The sequence below is a fragment of the Salmo salar genome, chromosome 03 (assembly GCF_965601325.2).
Source record: "Salmo salar chromosome 03, fSalSal1, whole genome shotgun sequence".
NCBI lineage: Eukaryota > Metazoa > Chordata > Actinopteri > Salmoniformes > Salmonidae > Salmo > Salmo salar.
In genome coordinates, this window is record NC_138293.1 from 3,524,500 (window position 1) to 3,545,000 (window position 20,501).

At 43.5% G+C, this 20,501-nt stretch overlaps 2 protein-coding genes across 12 annotated transcripts in view; one reads left to right on the top strand and one right to left on the bottom strand.

The window, feature by feature from the left end:
* The window catches only part of LOC106596333 (zinc finger FYVE domain-containing protein 9), an 86,979-nt gene extending 70,059 nt beyond the window's left edge, over positions 1-16,920 (top strand). For 7 of the 8 annotated variants that reach the window (XM_082973186.1, XM_082973182.1, XM_045714336.2 and 4 more), the window contains 7 exons: positions 3,003-3,107; positions 7,887-8,037; positions 8,291-8,371; positions 11,028-11,193; positions 11,351-11,456; positions 11,649-11,831; positions 12,431-16,920. In XM_082973186.1, coding sequence (XP_082829312.1) covers positions 3,003-3,107; positions 7,887-8,037; positions 8,291-8,371; positions 11,028-11,193; positions 11,351-11,456; positions 11,649-11,831; positions 12,431-12,592 — 954 coding nt within the window. In that variant the 3' untranslated portion in view covers positions 12,593-16,920. The remainder of the gene's footprint in view (positions 1-3,002; positions 3,108-7,886; positions 8,038-8,290; positions 8,372-11,027; positions 11,194-11,350; positions 11,457-11,648; positions 11,832-12,430) is intronic. The other variant, XM_082973183.1, reaches the window with a different exon arrangement.
* The window catches only part of cc2d1b (coiled-coil and C2 domain containing 1B), a 34,256-nt gene continuing 30,391 nt past the window's right edge, over positions 16,637-20,501 (bottom strand). For 2 of the 4 annotated variants that reach the window (XM_082973189.1, XM_082973188.1), the window contains exons 23-25: positions 19,314-19,450; positions 19,106-19,147; positions 16,637-19,030 (exon numbers count right to left, since the gene is read on the bottom strand). In XM_082973189.1, coding sequence (XP_082829315.1) covers position 19,147; positions 19,314-19,450 — 138 coding nt within the window. In that variant the 3' untranslated portion in view covers positions 16,637-19,030; positions 19,106-19,146. The remainder of the gene's footprint in view (positions 19,031-19,105; positions 19,148-19,313; positions 19,451-20,501) is intronic. The other 2 variants (XM_082973191.1, XM_082973190.1) reach the window with 2 other exon arrangements.

Below are 20,501 nucleotides of genomic sequence, written 5' to 3' on the forward strand. Positions count from 1 at the left end.
GATCATTTGTGCTTTTGATGTGATTTTTCTCTATTCTATTTGCATTAACGTCAGTGGTTAGAGGGACAATAGAGCCCTGAGTACCAGGCCATTAGGACCTGATGGAGAGACAATAGAGCCCTGAGTACCAGGCCATTAGGACCTGATGGAGGGACAATAGAGCCCTGAGTACCAGGCCATTAGGACCTGATGGAGGGACAATAGAGCCCTGAGTACCAGGCCATTAGGACCTGATGGAGGGACAATAGAGCTCTGAGTACCAGGCCATTAGGACCTGATGGAGGGACAATAGAGCCCTGAGTACCAGGCCATTAGGACCTGATGGAGGGACAATAGAGCTCTGAGTACCAGGCCATTAGGACCTGATGGAGGGACAATAGAGCCCTGAGTACCAGGCCATTAGGACCTGATGGAGGGACAATAGAGCCCTGAGTACCAGGCCATTAGGACCTGATGGAGGGACAATAGAGCCCTGAGTACCAGGCCATTAGGACATCATGGAGGGACAATAGAGCTCTGAGTACCAGGCCATTAGGACCTGATGGAGGGACAATAGAGCTCTGAGTACCAGGCCATTAGGACCTGATGGAGGGACAATAGAGCCCTGAGAACCAGGCCATTAGGACCTGATGGAGGGACAATAGAGCCCTGAGAACCAGGCCATTAGGACCTGATGGAGGGACAATAGAGCCCTGAGTACCAGGCCATTAGGACCTGATGGAGGGACAATAGAGCCCTGAGTACCAGGCCATTAGGACCTGATGGAGAGACAATAGAGCCCTGAGTACCAGGCCATTAGGACCTGATGGAGGGACAATAGAGCCCTGAGTACCAGGCCATTAGGACCTGATGGAGGGACAATAGAGCCCGGAGTACCAGGCCATTAGGACCTGATGGAGGGACAGTAGAGCTCTGAGTACCAGGCCATTAGGACCTGATGGAGGGACAATAGAGCCCTGAGTACCAGGCCATTAGGACCTGATGGAGGGACAATAGAGCCCTGAGTACCAGGCCATTAGGACATCATGGAGGGACAATAGAGCTCTGAGTACCAGGCCATTAGGACCTGATGGAGGGACAATAGAGCTCTGAGTACCAGGCCATTAGGACCTGATGGAGGGACAATAGAGCCCTGAGAACCAGGCCATTAGGACCTGATGGAGGGACAATAGAGCCCTGAGAACCAGGCCATTAGGACCTGATGGAGGGACAATAGAGCCCTGAGTACCAGGCCATTAGGACCTGATGGAGGGACAATAGAGCCCTGAGTACCAGGCCATTAGGACCTGATGGAGAGACAATAGAGCCCTGAGTACCAGGCCATTAGGACCTGATGGAGGGACAATAGAGCCCTGAGTACCAGGCCATTAGGACCTGATGGAGGGACAATAGAGCCCGGAGTACCAGGCCATTAGGACCTGATGGAGGGACAGTAGAGCTCTGAGTACCAGGCCATTAGGACCTGATGGAGGGACAATAGAGCCCTGAGTACCAGGCCATTAGGACCTGATGGAGGGACAATAGAGCTCTGAGTACCAGGCCATTAGGACCTGATGGAGGGACAATAGAGCTCTGAGTACCAGGCCATTAGGACCTGATGGAGGGACAATAGAGCCCTGAGTACCAGGCCATTAGGACCTGATGGAGGGACAATAGAGCCCTGAGTACCAGGCCATTAGGGCCTGATGGAGGGACAATAGAGCCCTGAGTACCAGGCCATTAGGACCTGATGGAGGGACAATAGAGCCCTGAGTACCAGGCCATTAGGACCTGATGGAGGGACAATAGAGCCCTGAGTACCAGGCCATTAGGACCTGATGGAGGGACAATAGAGCTCTGAGTACCAGGCCATTAGGACCTGATGGAGGGACAATAGAGCTCTGAGTACCAGGCCATTAGGACCTGATGGATGGGACAATAGAGCCCTGAGTACCAGGCCATTAGGACCTGATGGAGGGACAATAGAGCTCTGAGTACCAGGCCATTAGGACCTGATGGAGGGACAATAGAGCTCTGAGTACCAGGCCATTAGGACCTGATGGAGGGACAATAGAGCTCGGAGTACCAGGCCATTAGGACCTGATGGAGGGACAATAGAGCTCTGAGTACCAGGCCACTAGGACCTGATGGAGGGACAATCGAGCACCAGGCCATTAGGACATGATGGTAGTTAGTAAATTGGGTATTACCAACGCATGTCCAGAGTGCATAAAAGGAGATTACCGCGACTCAATGGTCACGTGGAATTTTACTGCGGTCATGACGATAATGTTAACATACCCATGGTGATTATTATTGGACCCTGCTGGTCATGGGGATTATTATTATTATTATTTAATTTATTATTATTTATTTATATTTATATTAGTAATTATTATTGTCATCATCAATAATAATAAGAATAATAATTATTATTATTAGTATTATTATTGGACCCTGCTGGTCATCTATGAACGTTTGAACATCTTGGAAAACGATCTGGCCTTAATGGCCATGAACTCTTATCTCCACCCGGCACAACCAGAAGAGGACTGGCCACCCCTCAGAGCCTGGTTCCTCTCTACCCGGCACAACCAGAAGAGGACTGGCCACCCCTCAGAGCCTGGTTCCTCTCTACCCGGCACAACCAGAAGAGGACTGGCCACCCCTCAGAGCCTGGTTCCTCTCTAGGTTTCTTCCTAGGTTCCTGCCTTTCTAGGGAGTTTTTCCTAGCTTCTACATCTGCATTGCTTGGGGTTTTAGGCTGGGTTTCTGTACAGCACTATGTGACATCTGCTGATGTAAAAAGGGCTTTATAAATACATTTGATTGATTTAATTGAAGGGTCTATATAATGTATCTACAGGACTTCCGTAACTACCAGTACACGTTGCCCATGGTGAAGGGTCTATATAATATAATATAATGTATCTACAGGACCTCCGTAACTACCAGTACACGCTGCCCATGGTGAAGGGTCTATATAATATAATATAATATAATATAATATAATGTATCTACAGGACCTCCGTAACTACCAGTACACGCTGCCCATGGTGAAGGGTCTGGTGGTGGACATGGAGGTGAAGAAAACCTGCATCAAGATCCCCAGCAACCGATACAACGAGGTGAGGCTGTCAACCAATCATATTGCTTCCTTGTGAGGAGTTCTGCCAATCACAAGTCACCACGGTCCTAAAACCAGAGGTAACCAACACTATGTACAGTCGACTGGAATCCACACTGAATATCGTTCCTTTTCATTTCACTGATTCGCGGTCTGGACCTGCCTTCATTGATACTGTTTTAGTATAACCAAGATGTTTAGTGTGCTACGGAAGACTTTAATCCCTGTAAGGTTCAGAAATGAGTGGTTTATCTGCTTGGCTACAGCCACCCTAACAGATGGGAACCCAGAGATTTGACCCCAGACTGTATTAACACAGTCAGTGACTCAAACACTCAAGATTCTCACTTTAAAAAAAAAATATATATATATATATTTCTGCCATGTGAACGATAGGAGAAATGACAAAATCAGTCACATAGACCAGGATTACCAGGATTTCTCCAATATTATTGTATTTTCCTTAATGTACCTCATCAAAATGGAACATATTTAATCTAAAACAACTGGAAGTGATTTGTGGAAACTTCAACCATAAGGATTATGTTACCGTACTGAACAGACAACCTTGTCACAACCAGAGGCCTTCTGACCGGAACTCTTCAGGCCCTGGTTTCCCAAAAGCAACTTAAGGCTAGTTGGTTACCGTAATTTCCGGACTATTGAGCGCACCTGAATATAAGCCGCACCCACTGAATTAAATTTTTTAAAATTATTTTGAACATAAATAAGCCGCACATGTCTATAAGCCGCAGGTGCCTACCGGTACATTGAAACAAATTAACTTTACACAGGCTTTAACGAAACACGGCTTGTAACAAAAAATAAAAAATTAGCAGTAAACAGTAGCCTACCAAGAAAGTCATTGGTCACTATCTTCCTCCTCCTGTGCACTGAAACCACTGAAGTCCTCTCCTTTCAAAAAAAAATTGAAAGCGGGAAAAATCCATATATTAGCCGCGTCATTGTTTTAAGCCGCGAGGTTCAAAGCCTGGGAAAAAAGTTGCGGCTTATAGTCCGGAAATTACGGTAATCGTTAGAACCTTTTTTTAGTGAGCATCGTTAAATCTCCCAATCCGATAGTAGTTAACGTTGCACTTGAAAACGTTCGTAATCTAACTCCACTCTAGAACAGCTAAGTGCGTCGTTAGATGTTTTGTTTTCCCCTCCTGCGGCACTTTATACCTGGAATCGCATGGGTAATTAGTCTCCCTGTGACGGCTGATAACGTCAGAACAAAGTTGACTACGTCTTTGCAAGCAAGTTTCAAATGAGACCGAATACAATATGGAATTGTATTGAGTAGTTTGGGGTAGGCCTCGTGTCTGAGGAATGCTCCTCTGAGCCAGATGCTGATGACAGGTTGCCCTCCCCTAAATCTAGGGGAGTATTTCATGTTAAAATCATTCTTTGTCTCTCACTTGCTGTTTCCACCACCTCCAGCACCACCAGCACCACCTCCCCACCACCACCACCACCTCCCCACCACCACCACCACCAGCACCACCACCACCACCTCCCCACCACCACCACCAGCACCACCTCACCACCAGCACCACCTCACCACCAGCACCACCTCACCACCAGCACCACCTCACCACCAGCACCACCTCACCACCAGCACCACCTCACCACCCCCACCACCACCACCACCTCCCCACCACCACCACCACCACCACCTCCCCAGCACCACCACCACCACCACCACCTCCCCACCCCCACCACCACCACCAGCACCACCTCACCACCACCACCACCACCTCCCCACCACTCCCACCACCTCCCCACCACCACCTCCCCACCCCCACCACCACCTCCCCACCACCACCTCCCCACCCCCACCACCACCACCTCCAGCAGCATAATAACCTGAAGGTCCGTCATCGGAACCTCGTTCTCCAGCGTAATAAAATGAAATACTCCCCTAGATTTAGGGGAGGGCAACCTGTCATCAGCATCTGGCTCAGAGGAGCATTTCTCAGACACGAGGCCTACCCCAAACTACTCAATACAATTCCATATGTCTGTTGAAGTTACAGATTGGACCTTTAATGACACAACCAGATTGTCTGCCCCAGCTGATGAAGGCTATTACCAGACTTACCAGGTTATAAACAAATTATAAACAGACTGACCAGGCTATTACCAGGTTATAAACAGACTGAACAGACTATTACCAGGTTATAAACAGACTGAACAGACTATTACCAGGTTATAAACAGACTGAACAGACTATTACCAGGTTATAAACAGACTGAACAGACTATTACCAGGTTATAAACAGACTGAACAGACTATTACCAGGTTATAAACAGGCTATTATCAGGTTAAACAGACTGAACAGACTATTACCAGGTTATAAACAGACTGAACAGGCTATTACCAGGTTATAAACAGACTGAACAGACTATTACCAGGTAATAAACAGACTGAACAGACTATTACCAGGTTATAAACAGACTGAACAGACTATTACCAGGTTATAAACAGACTGAACAGACTATTACCAGGTTATAAACAGACTGAACAGACTATTACCAGGTTATAAACAGGCTATTACCAGGTTATAAACAGACTGAACAGACTATTACCAGGTTATAAACAGACTGAACAGGCTATTACCAGGTTATAAACAGACTGAACAGATTATTACCAGGTTATAAACAGACTGAACAGGCTATTACCAGGTTATAAACAGGCTGAACAGACTATTACCAGGTTATAAACAGACTGAACAGGCTATTACCAGGTTATAAACAGACTGAACAGACTATTACCAGGTTATAAACAGACTGAACAGACTACAAGGTTATGAACAGACTGAACAGGCTATTACCAGGTTATGAACAGGCTGAACAGGCTACTACCAGGTTATAAACAGGCTATTACCAGGTTATAAACAGACTGAACAGACTATTACCAGGTAATAAACAGACTGAACAGACTATTACCAGGTTATAAACAGGCTATTACCAGGTTATAAACAGACTGAACAGACTATTACCAGGTTATAAACAGACTGAACAGACTATTACCAGGTTATAAACAGACTGAACAGACTATTACCAGGTTATAAACAGGCTATTACCAGGTTATAAACAGACTGAACAGGCTATTACCAGGTTATAAACAGGCTATAAACAACTGAAGACTATTACCAGGTTATAAACACCCTGAACAGGCTATTACCAGGTTATAAACAGACTGAACAGATTATTACCAGGTTATAAACAGACTGAACAGGCTATTACCAGGTTATAAACAGACTGAACAGACTATTACCAGGTTATAAACAGACTGAACAGACTATTACCAGGTTATAAACAGGCTATTACCAGGTTATAAACAGACTGAACAGACTATTACCAGGTTATAAACAGACTGAACAGACTATTACCAGGTTATAAACAGACTGAACAGACTATTACCAGGTTATAAACAGACTGAACAGACTATTACCAGGTTATAAACAGACTGAACAGACTATTACCAGGTTATAAACAGACTGAACAGACTATTACCAGGTTATAAACAGACTGAACAGACTATTACCAGGTTATAAACAGACTGAACAGATTATTACCAGGTTATAAACAGACTGAACAGACTATTACCAGGTTATAAACAGACTGAACAGACTATTACCAGGTTATAAACAGACTGAACAGACTATTACCAGGTTATAAACAGACTGAACAGACTATTACCAGGTTATAAACAGACTGAACAGACTATTACCAGGTTATAAACAGACTATTACCAGGTTATAAACAGACTGAACAGACTATTACCAGGTTATAAACAGACTATTACCAGGTTATAAACAGACTGAACAGACTATTACCAGGTTATAAACAGACTGAACAGACTATTACCAGGTTATAAACAGACTGAACAGACTATTACCAGGTTATAAACAGACTGAACAGACTATTACCAGGTTATAAACAGACTGAACAGACTATTACCAGGTTATAAACAGGCTATTACCAGGTTATAAACAGACTGAACAGACTATTACCAGACTGAACAGACTTACCAGGTTATAAACAGACTGAACAGACTATTACCAGGTTATAAACAGACTGAACAGACTATTACCAGGTTATAAACAGACTGAACAGACTATTACCAGGTTATAAACAGACTGAACAGACTATTACCAGGTTATAAACAGACTGAACAGACTATTACCAGGTTATAAACAGACTGAACAGACTATTACCAGGTTATAAACAGACTGAACAGACTATTACCAGGTTATAAACAGACTGAACAGACTATTACCAGGTTATAAACAGGCTATTACCAGGTTATAAACAGACTGAACAGACTATTACCAGGTTATAAACAGACTGAACAGGCTATTACCAGGTTATAAACAGACTGAACAGACTATTACCAGGTTATAAACAGACTGAACAGGCTATTACCAGGTTATAAACAGACTGAACAGACTATTACCAGGTTATAAACAGACTGAACAGACTATTACCAGGTTATAAACAGACTGAACAGACTATTACCAGGTTATAAACAGACTGAACAGACTATTACCAGGTTATAAACAGGCTATTATCAGGTTATAAACAGACTGAACAGACTATTACCAGGTTATAAACAGACTGAACAGACTATACCAAGTTATGAACAGACTATGACCAGACTTTGAACAGGTTATGAACAGACTATTACCAGACTTTGAACAGGTTATAAACAGACTATTACCAGACTTTGAACAGGTTATGAACAGACTATGAAGTCTTTGTATTCTCTGCAGCTGATGAAGGCGATGAACAAGTCCAATGAACACGTCCTGGCCATGGGGGCGTGTTTTAACGAGCAGGCCGACTCCCACCTGGTGTGTATTCAGAACGACGACGGAAACTACCAGACGCAGGCCATCAGTATCCACCACCAACCACGCAAAGGTACACACACACACACACACACACACACACACACACACACACACACACACACACAGACACACACACACACACACACACACACACACTAACACACACACACAAACACACACACTAACACACACACACACACACACACACAGACACACACACACACACACACACACACAGTTGACATGGGGAGTCATGTCATAGTTTATCAACTGGACGAACAAAACCATGAATGTAATCAATATTACATGTTTTTTCGTTCCAGTGACTGGCGCCTGCTTCTTTGTGTTCAGTGGTTCGCTGAAGGCAGCCTCTGGATACCTGGCCAAGACCAGCATTGTGGAAGGTACCAACATCCTACAATATCTCCAACATTAGAGACTGCATTTTCAATTCAACTTTACTTTATCCCGTCAGGGGGAATTAATAAGGACCTCTTATTTACTGATAATGTCAGAGCACATTGTATGTGTGTTAGGGTTTTTCAAACTCTGAGGGGTCCCTGAATATAGACCAAATGATTAAAAGGTGAGGCACATTTGAACGCCGTTTGGGTCTTTGCTTGTCAAAAAAAAAAAGATACACACGTCGTATAACACTATTTGACGCGTTTAAATAAGCTTTTAATTTGACTCGTCAAATAACACAATTCCATTATAGAATGTTGTGTGTGCTGAATTTGCAAGTGCAAGCCAGGCGCCACCACTACTTTCAGTATCACTGTCAAAGCTGTACAATTAAAAAGTAGCCAAACAAGCAAACACCAGGCCACGAACGATGTGTTTACAATATTAATATATAAATTATTAAGGTGAGGCACACAGGCAACTAACAACTTACTACACAGCAAACACCGGGCCACGAACGATGTGTTTACAATATTAATATATAAATTATTAAGGTGAGGCACACAGGCAACTAACAACTTACTACACAGCAAACACCGGGCCACGAACGATGTGTTTACAATATTAATATATAAATTATTAAGGTGAGGCACACGGGCAACTAACAACTTACTACACAGCATACACTTATGTATACTGTAGCTAAGAAAGTAATACTGAAGCTAAGGAAGTAACACTGTAGCTAAGGAAGTAATACTGTAGCTAAGGAAGTAATACTGTAGCTAAGGAAGTAATACTGTAGCTAAGGAAGTAATACTGTCTCCCTTGCATATTACATCATTTATGCAGCAGCATACAATATATTTGTGGACTCATTTTGTTAAGGTGGTACAGCGGTCCTTTGTTGGCAAATTTTGTCATCAAACTTTGATCCAAGTCTGGCATTCGCTGGATTTATGGTGGGAACTCGGGAACAAAAAAAACCAGCCACTCCATTGAATAGCAGGCTAACGTTAGCGGTTTCTTTGCAATGCTTGCAGTTAGCCACTGATTCCATTCCAAACGACTCATTGTTGAACTTGCAATTTCCAACTTGTTGTGTAATCTTTATGTACAATGGCCGATCAGCACCGATACCTTTTTATCTATAATTTCTCTTCATGTGAGAAGGATGAAAAAGGATTCGCCAGTAGATTGTCGACTTGATGACAACTGATGATGACTGCTAGCTAAGATTTTGAAAGTCAGTCCAATCAAAGCTACTGTAGATAGAATGACATCAAATCACATTATATCTGTGGCCAATCACCTTGAGCTTTCTTGGATGGGCACTTCTAATAGAACTCTACGGCAGAACCCAAGGGGCTAACATTTACGAGCTCTAACCTTAGAATTGGGGATGACGTAATGTCCCATAAGTGACAGAAAGCAGAGCCAATCAGGCGCACCGCTCTGTATTTGCTGCTGGCTAGCCCCAACACCACAGAAAGCACTGAGCTAGACTGAAACACCTACATTTTGGAGCTGCTTTACTCAAGAAAACAAAAAAGACCATGTTTGTTTGCGGCTTTATTAACGAAATTACATTTTTATTTTTTTACATTCCTTGCAAACTGATATGTGACACGTATTAATGCCAAAACAGGTGGGGCTGCCCCACCTACCCTGAATGACAGGTCGCCACTGCCTATTGACATTGATCATCCTTGAGATGTTTCTACAACTTGATTGGAGTCCACCTGTGGTAAATTGAATTGGACATGATTTGGAAAGGCACACACCTGTCTATATAAGGTCCCACAGTTGTCAGAGCAAAACCCAAAGCCATGAGGTCGAAGAGATGCTTAATGAAAAACCTGCTCCATAGCGCTCAGGACCTCAGACTGGGGGGAAGGTTCACAGGACAACGACCCTAAACACACAGCCAAGACAATGCAGGAGTGGCATCGGAAACAAGTCTCTGAATGTCCTTGAGTGGCCCAGCCAGAGCCCGGACTTGAACCCGTTCGAACATCTCTGGAGAGACCTGAAAATAGCTGTGCAGTGATGCTCCCCATCCAACCTGACAGAGCATCTGCAGAGAAGAATGGGAGAAACTCCCCAAATACAGTTGTGCCAAGCTTGTAGTATCATACCCAAAGAGACTCGAGGCTGTAGTCACTGCCAAAGGTGCTTCAACAAAGTACTGAGTAAAGGGTCTGAATACTTACATAAATGTAATATTTCAGTGTTTTCATTTTGTATAAATTAGCAAAAATGTATATAAACCAGTTTTTTGGTTTGTCATTATGGGGTATTGTGATGTCATTATGGAGTATTGTGATGTCATTATGGAGTATTGTGATGTCATTATGGGGTATTGTGTGTAGATTGATGAGGGGGGAAAAAAACAATTGAATCCATTTTATATAAGGCTGTAACATAACAAAATGTAGAAAAAGTCAAGGGGTCTGAATACTTCCTGAAGGCATTATGTTGGTCACCTGTAGATGGTGCTATAGACCTGTTGTTCCCCTACAGATGGTGTTGTATGTCTGTAGACAATGTGATGGTGATGTGTATATATTATTTGTATGTATGTATATATGTATGTATGTATGTATGTATGTATGTATGTGTGTGTGTGTATATAATGTATATGTTGTTCCCTTGTAGATGGTGTGATGGTGCAGATCACAGCAGAGACCATGGATGTGCTACGGCAAGCCCTCAGGGACATGAAGGACTTTAGTATCACCTGTGGCCGGGCAGACCGGGAGGACAGCCAGGAACACGTTCACATACAGTGGATAGATGACGATCACAACTTTTACAATAAGGGGTGAGGAAGGGAACTGGGGAAACCTCTATACTCTAGTTTCTCTTCTGTGATGTCATGTCCTAGTATTTCCCTTCCTTAATACCTATCTATGAAAGATGTTTTAGAAGACGTTTTAAAGTAAGTGTATTATCTAAAACTCACCCCTGTTCCCCGCCAGGGTAATTAGTCCTGTTGATGGGAAGTCTATGGAGTTCATCACCAGCGTGAAAATCTTCCACGGTTCAGAGTTCAAGGCTAATGGGAAGGTCATCCGCTGGACAGAGGTATGTGATGTCACCCTCCTAAGCAACACCTAGGTTCAGTAAACACAAAACCAGACACACATTTTGAAACAGGGAGACACTACCTGATCTTGTCTTGTTTTTACTAAGCTGTGCCCTACTGAATACAACCGACATATTCTTATGTTTCCACTCAAGACAATCTGCAGCGTTTACAATATTCGCTCCTTTTAGGTGTTCTTCCTCCAGAGTGATGACCAGGACCAGCCAAACGGTCTGAGTGATCCTGCTGACCACAGTCGCCTGACGGAGAACGTGGCGAGGGCATTCTGCGTGGCGCTCTGCCCACACCTCAAACTGCTGAAGGCGGATGGAATGGCTAAGCTGGGCCTACGGGTCACCCTCGAGTCTGACCAGGTACGGACTCGGGTCATCACTATCTGGCCACACCGGAAATTAATCAAATCGCAAATCAGAAATGTGCAGGGGCAGACATCGACCAGAAATCTTCGCTGGCATTTCAAACACACCAGCCTGTTTTTTTTTCTTCCCTTAAGGCGCCCACACCGGCCCATTCCCCCCCCCCCACTAAGGCCTCATTATTAGCCAGATAATTTGCGAAAAAAAAACAAACAAGTTAGACAGTCCCACTGGGCTAAAAATGGACCAGCCCAGCTGGCATTTGCCTGAAATGCCCATGCAAATGTGTAATTTGGAATTAAACTCAAGGGATCTTTTAGTACATTTAATCAGATGTGTCAGTCAGCGCTAGGCTAAAACAAACAAGAATTGACTGAAACACTGAATTACAAAATAACTACCTGTCTCTGTGGGTCACCTAGCAACGGCCAACCCCCCCCCATAGTACCTGGTTAGATAAAAGAGAAATATATAGATAACTAACCATCTCTTCTCTGTTGTAACCTGTCGGGCCATAACGGGCCCTCTTCCCACCGGTACCTGGTTAGATAAAGGATGATAATGACCCGTCTCTTCCCTGTCCTCTTTTCTCCCAGGTGGGTTACCTAGCAGGTAGTAATGGCCAGCCACTCCCCTCCCGTTACCTGAGTGACCTGGACAGTACTCTGATCCCTGTCATCCACAGAGGGGCGTGTCAACTCAGTGAGGGACCTGTCGTCATGGAGCTGGTCTTCTACATCCTGGAAATCCTCTCCTAGGAGACGGAGGCACCGCTTACCAACACCCCAGACTCTGATCTCCTAGTTCTCTCTCTCGTCCTCATCCTCTTTTTTTATCCTCCCATCCTTCCATCTCTTCCGAGAGAGGGTGAAGGCTGTGAGGGGCAGCTAGCTGATGTTGCTATCCCTTCACCAGACAGACGGCTAGCTGTGGGGGAATGGTTACCAGCTAGCTAATGTTGCTATCCCTTCACCAGACAGACGGCTAGCTGTGGGGGAATGGTTACCAGCTAGCTAATGTTGCTATCCCTTCACCAGACAGCTAGCTGTGGGGGAATGGTTACCAGCTAGCTAATGTTGCTATCCCTTCACCAGCCAGCTAATGTTGCTATCCCTTCACCAGCCAGCTACTGTTGCTATCCCTTCACCAGCCAGCTAATGTTGCTATCCCTTCACTAGACAGCTAGCTAATGTTGCTATCCCTTCACTAGACAGCTAGCTGTGGGGTTATTACTCCCACCTACCAGCTAGCTAATGTTGCTATCCCTTCACTAGACAGCTAGCAGTGGGGGATAGTTACCAGCTAGCTAATGTTGCTATCCCTTCACTAGACAGCTAGCTGTGGGGGAATGGTTACCAGCTAGCTAATGTTGCTATCCCTTCACTAGACAGCTAGCTGTGGGGGATAGTTACCAGCTAGCTAATGTTGCTATCCCTTCACTAGACAGCTAGCTGTGGGGGAATGGTTACCAGCTAGCTAATGTTGCTATCCCTTCACTAGACAGCTAGCTGTGGGGGAATGGTTACCAGTTAGCTAATGTTGCTATCCCTTCACATGACATACAGCTAGGGCTTCTCCAGTCCACATATGCATCATGTCCACCCTGATCACATGAATCAGGAAATCACAGGACTATTCCAGTTCCACTGTGGTAGACCAGGCTGGGGGTTTGAGAAGTGGAAAAATTATTCCTTAGTTGTTACTTTTCTCGAAATCTAATGACACAACCTAGATTGGAGCCAATGTCTTAATAAGTAGCTGTTATTACTCCCACGTTTTACATTTTCTTCAAAACACAACTTTATATTGAAGGAGTGCCTTTGCTTTGACGGTCTGCAACGACCGTTAAGAAAACAATGTCGTGTTTCTACGTATGAATTTAGCTAGCCAAGTCGCCATGACAACGCCTACAAGTGTAATCGAGGATTTCTATTGGAGAAGCAGTTTCTGTCGCTCTTTCATACGTATTTGCTGTGGTAGCTAGAGGACAAAGCAGAAGCACTGCACTCTGGGAAACGTAGTCTCCGAAGGCCATGTTGTAGCATGGGCGCTTTGAGGACCCCCAGGTAAAGGTGTCCAAAGCTCTGCCTGATGAGACTACACGTGTGTCTCTACCGACAGGGACTTCACACGGTCCGGTGGGCTGGGAAGATTAAAAATTCGGAGATGAGTGGATGGAGAGGGGGGGTAGAGCGAGAACGAGAGGAGAGAATAGAGGGAGGATTTTTTTTTCTTTCTGGTGATTAATTTGCATCCTGGTGCTCAGTTCCTGCAGTCGCAACTCTTCACAGTGGAAGGAGGAAAGAGAGTAACATACCTGTCGTTTTCAGTCTGGCTTTTAGCCAATGATTACCAAATGTTTTATTTCCTGACATTGATGGGACTACAGTATTCGTTTTGCTTGTTATTTTGTTTAGGCAGAGCTACAATTGACTCAATAGCTCATCCAGACATCCAACACCAAGATTGTCTGTCTCACTAGAACTGCTAAGCAGTTGGACCACTTAGTCGAAGGCACAATGTCTAAGAGAGGCGGTGTGGGTGTTTACTGATTTTACTGTCAGACTTAATAGGTCAACCAAGCTTTATATGGCCGAGCTTCTAGCCTTCTGAGAACCATGTCAAGTGTCACCATTCTGTACACTGATTTAAAACAGGTTTCCAATTCTTTACCTTGAACATTCTAACAGGAAGTATAACAAACAGTCTCTGGCCTCTCATTGGTCACCCGAGGGGACTGGTTGGAGTCTTGGGATGAGAAATGCATTGTGGTCTGATCCTTTACCACTGACTTAACTCCAGCGTCATCGTTCCACTGTTAACTAACACCAGCATTATCATCCTTCTCTCTGTAAGCGATGGAGAGGATACTAGAGGAACTGAAGCATCTTCAGTAAATTGTTACCCGTGGTTGCTTCCCAAATTGCACTATATTCCCTTTTATAGTGCACTACATTTGACCGGAGCCATATGGGACGTAACCTATAGGTGATCCTGTCCTCCTGACCTGTGAGCCAAAGCAACTATTCAACACATTGATGCTGCACTCCTCCATCCACAGACCCCATAGCATTTTTGTACGATTGAAAATAAACTGCCGCTCTGATTTGAACGGGTCGTCATTATACAAAGAATATCATTTTTTTGCAGAAACTATTGTAAAATGCAGATGCAGTTTACAGGAGAATAGGACATTTTCAGGCTGAATGGTTAAAACAGCAGAGACCTTGGTCAAAGACTGGGCCTACTTCTCAAGAGGTGTGCACTTGCACACGCCTTCTCATGGACTCAACGATGGTGAAACTTCTCTCCAGACTTTGCTTATACCAATCCAATTGTTTTACATCCATTATGTCGGATGTGTAAGCGGCTCTGAGGGAGTTACGTCCGAAATGGCACCCTATTCCATATGGGTCTTGGTCAAAAGTAGTGCACTATGAGATAGGGTGCCGTTTGGAATGTAGACTGACCTCTGCTGTGTGGGCATGGACCTGAATAGAAACCAGGGTCTATCAGAAGAATATACTAGTGTTTCTGATCTGACTGTAATGTTTGCTAAATTTGGCAGAAAGCCATAATCAAAATATATTTCTAATTTATGGACTGCTAAATCTAAATAAGGATACAGTATATTATCAGGGGGTGGCAGGTAGATTAGTGGTTAGAGCGTTGGGCCAGTAACCAAAAGGTTGCTAGATCGAATCCCCGAGCTGACAAGGGTAAAAATCTGTCGTTCTGCCCCTGAACAACGCAGTTAAACCCACTGTTCCTAGGCCGTCATTGTAAATAAGAATTTGTTCTTATCTTACTTGCCTAATTAAATAAACTTTGGCCGTTGTGGTTTTGCCAAGGGTTTTATTGATTAAACAATATGACTAATGCGATGATACTCAACTGTAAACTCCCAGGACAGACAATCACACATGAATATCGGCAGAAGAACTAGTGCATTAAGGTATGTAGAGTCATTTTATTGTAAAGAACATTGAGTTTCAGACAGTATTAAGGGCCTACTTGTTACTCTGGTTGTGTTGTTACAATGAATGAATGAATGGAGGGCATCAAACTGCTATGGACAGATGACATCAGTGGTTATTGAAAAGCATCCCTCCTGGGTCCTGTTCATTACACCCCAAACGGAAGAAATCGCCAGAACCACCTGCCCAATAAGGACATTTGTTTTTGCTTTCCGTTGCAGAACGTTTTCCCACCAATGAATACAACCTTGTGTCTGCCTATTCATCGAGCGACCATGCGGACTTGTCCAATATGACAGAACATTTCATTTTAGTCTGTTACGTGCCCTAATGAACAGGACTCACATTTCTGGAGAAGCTTTCATGTCTACACGCACATCACAGTGGCTTCCTAAATCCTTACACTAGTGTGCAACTTCCAAGATGAGACATTTCAAAAGGTTGTTTTCCTGAGGCCATTCAGAGCTTTGTGTACCTTTACTGGTAACAGGGTGGGACCTACCTGCATTTGTCCAATAGAAACTTGATTGTGGCAATGTTTTCCGTTGCAAAACGTTTTGCTACAGTGTGCACTAGTGAATACACCCCATTACATTTCTTTGGCACTAGTACAGCTGTAGAATTGTTTCTTGATGGTAGCATTTTGTTATTCAATTGAACAGACTCACCCATACCAGAAGTCTATTGCATAAAGACAGAAACAAACCAACTACACTGCATTGTGACAATATTCGACTGTCCTGTGGATCAGTCAGGCCGGAACAAGAAAATCCTGTTTATTTTTGACAGGATCAAAAAAACAAAATATGTATGAAAAGCCCCAAAAATCTTTTTTCCTTTATTGAATACGTCAAAATGTCAAAAGCAGTCTATCAAAACCTGTAAGATGTATAATTAAAAATGTACAGAAAAGTGGAAATGCTTCGTTTTTGCCACAAATACACATTTTCGGGACTGATTCAGGTAAGGTACCTCAGGTCCTGTAAAGTGTACAGTTTTAAAGTCTCATTATGATAAACTTGCCAATATACATACAAAAACATATTGGAGCAGAGGAAACGGTTGCATTTTGTTAAATGAAAATTAATTAAATATTTATTTTGAATTGACGGGACCGCATCAATGCACAGTATTTATTATCAGTCATCAGTTGGAAATATTCTGATAGCCAATTATATTCCATCAGTAGAGAATGGGGGGGGATATAATTGGCTCTCAGTAGAGAATGGGGGGGATATAATTGGCTCTCAGTAGAGAATGGGGGGGATATAATTGGCTCTCAGTAGAGAATGGGGGGGATATAATTGGCTCTCAGTAGAGAATGGGGGGGGGATATAATTGGCTCTCAGTAGAGAATGGGGGGGGATATAATTGGCTCTCAGTAGAGAATGGGGGGGGATATAATTGGCTCTCAGTAGAGAATGGGGGGGATATAATTGGCTCTCAGTAGAGAATGGGGGGGATATAATTGGCTCTCAGTAGAGAATGGGGGGGATATAATTGGCTCTCAGTAGAGAATGGGGGGGATATAATTGGCTCTCAGTAGAGAATGGGGGGGATATAATTGGCTCTCAGTAGAGAATGGGGGGGATATAATTGGCTCTCAGTAGAGAATGGAGGGATATAATTGGCTCTCAGTAGAGAATGGGGGGATATAATTGGCTCTCAGTAGAGAATGGGGGGGATATAATTGGCTCTCAGTAGAGAATGGGGGGATGTAATTGGCTCTCAGTAGAGAATGGGGGGATATAATTGGCTCTCAGTAGAGAATGGAGGGATATAATTGGCTCTCAGTAGAGAATGGAGGGATATAATTGGCTCAGACCGTGGGCCAGTTTCCCCAAACACAGACTGTCCTGAAACCCAAACCCCAAAAAATCATGTTCAATGAAGATTCTCCATTGAAAAGCTTCCTAGTCCGGTATAGGCGTAATCTGTGTCCGTGTAACCATAATGGCTTTGCTGTTAAGCATTTTAAATTACCACTCTTTTAATAAAATATTACTTTGATTTACACGCAAAACAAAAACAAAAATGTTCTTGGCTAAAAGCTCAGCTGAACCCAACTCGCGGATGATATCATTCTGTGTGTACGGAGGATCACAGCTATAAAGTGTAAACTTATGGAGTCTCTTCAACTTAACACAAAAACGAAATAACCCCAACCACAAGATAAATGACATCTTTCTCAAACAGCACCATAATCCCTATTTAGTGCACTAGTTTTAACCATGGCCCCATAGTTCACAGAGGGTCAAGTTCAGACACAGATCTATACTATCCAGCTCACAAGAGCTATGTCGCCTTACGACCATTTATGACACCTTACGAGTACCTACGACACGCTTATGTCAGTTGACCTTTGAATGTCCAGTAGCAGTGATAGCCAAGACATCTGTAAATTGAGTCATGTCCACCTGTGTGTGCATGAACATTATCCTGTTCTGCCATTAGAGCTGGGATTCAACCACCCACCCAGCTTTAAAAAAAAGCAATCGTATCGTGGAGATCGCATTACCTTTAAAAAAAAGTCAAGCGGCTATAAACGAGGGGGGGGGGGGGATCTAAAATCAGGATTGAATCCTGGCCTATAACTGCTCCAGTGAATAGAAAGGAAACAACAGTTCTGGGAACAACAAGCAACAACAACGCAGCAAAGAATTACATTTGAGAGATGCAAGTTCTTATCACACATTATTATTGTAGTCATTAAAACAGTATGACAGCTATTCAAGGCAATTTAAATACGCAGCATCGTACAGCAACAGTGATTACTTTGGTAGAATAAGTGCATAGGTGGATAATATATTAGAGAGACTAAACTACGTAGCTGTTTTTCAAATCAGCAGGGTATGAACTAGGACTGGGATTCAACAAAAATAAATTGGCTCAAGCGGGAAAATAATGACCTGTAAAAGTCAAGTGCAGTACGCCTTTTGATTGAATCCCGGCCAATGTTATCTTAAGGTTAGCTAAACATGGAGCCCATTTCTCCCCCCCCCCCAGAGTGAAGAGAAAGTCCATCTCTCTGTGTGCAAAATGTTTACAAGCTAAAGACCCGTGTTGACTGTGTCGGACTGCCAGAACCCTGGAAGACTAAACAGGCCAGCCACGACAACATACATCATCATCATCCTCCTCCTCTTCATCATCATCATCATCATCCTCCTCCTCCCCCCGTCATAATCTTCATCAGAGGACAACGGGAGTGTTTATCATCTGTGAGATAGAAAGGTCATTGAGTTGATCACTTGGTTTCTATTTGAACTAGTTGCGGAAGGGAAGTTCCCCTACCTGTTCCTAGCAGTCCCAGCTGAGCAGCAGTTAGAGAAGGATCTGGAGGACCAAACAGAGGTTATCGAGTGTCAGAGACACAATCACACTACAACTCCAGGACCTGACAGGAGAACCCACACTTTGGCCTTTAAAAAGGGACAAACTCCTTGCTCCAAATATAACAATTACTACAAATATGTGTAACTGTGACTGGTCCAGGACTAACCAGCCTTCTGTTGTATGTACCTGGTCCAGGACTAACCAGCGTTCTGTTGTCGTCTGAAGGTCCTGTCCACTCAGAGGCTCTCTCAGGCGAACCCGGACCTCCACACGTCCTCCTGTAGGTTTACGGCCATCTATCACCTGTAGTGTAAAACATAGCATCACTAAAACACACAACCAAAACAGTTTACTCATATTCCTTTCAAACCAACGTGAAAAACACCTTAACTTTACCAAGCCGCCAACTCCCCCCCCCCCCACTACCCTTGAAGCGTGTGGGGATTGAGTTTCACTGAATCTCCATTGGGATTTTTGGGATAATTAGGCTGAGGAAATGTTAGCCAGGTTAAAAAAGTTGAGTTCTGCTCACGATCATGTTAACAAACGTCCTAATAGAGCCAACTAAAGCTGTGTTACATAGTTTAACAAGTGGATGATTTTGCCAGCATATTATCAGTGGTATAAAGTACTTAAGTAAAAATACTTTAAAGTACTACTGAAGCTGTTTTTTGGGGTATCTGTACTTTACAAATGTAGTTTAGTAAAAGTTGTCAAACATAAAATGTACTTTTTTACTCCATACATTTTCCCTGACAGCCAAAAGTATTTGTTGTTACATTGACAGTAAAATGGTCTAATTCACACACCAAGAAAAAATCCCTGGTCATCCCTTTTGCATCTGATCTAGGAAGGACTCACAAAACACATGCTGTGTTTGTAAATGTAGTGTGCCCCTAACTAGCCGTACCTTTAAATGTAGTGTGCCCCTAACTAGCCGTACCTTTAAATGTAGTGTGCCCCTAACTAGCCGTACCTTTAAATGTAGTGTGCCCCTAACTAGCCGTACCTTTAAATGTAGTGTGCCCCTAACTAGCCGTACCTTTAAATGTAGTGTGCCCCTAACTAGCCGTACCTTTAAATGTAGTGTGCCCCTAACTAGCCGTACCTTTAAATGTCTGTAGTTTAACAAGTGGATTATTTTGCCAGCATGTTATGTAGTTTAACTTTTTAGTGACAGGGGGCAGTATTCAGAAATTCAGATGAATGACGTGCCCAAATTAAACTGCCTGCTATTTGGGCCCAGAAGCTAAGATATGCATATTATTAGTAGATTTGGATAGAAAACACTGAAGTTTCTAAACCTGTTTGAATGATGTCTGTGAGTATAACAGAACTCATATGGCCGGCAAAA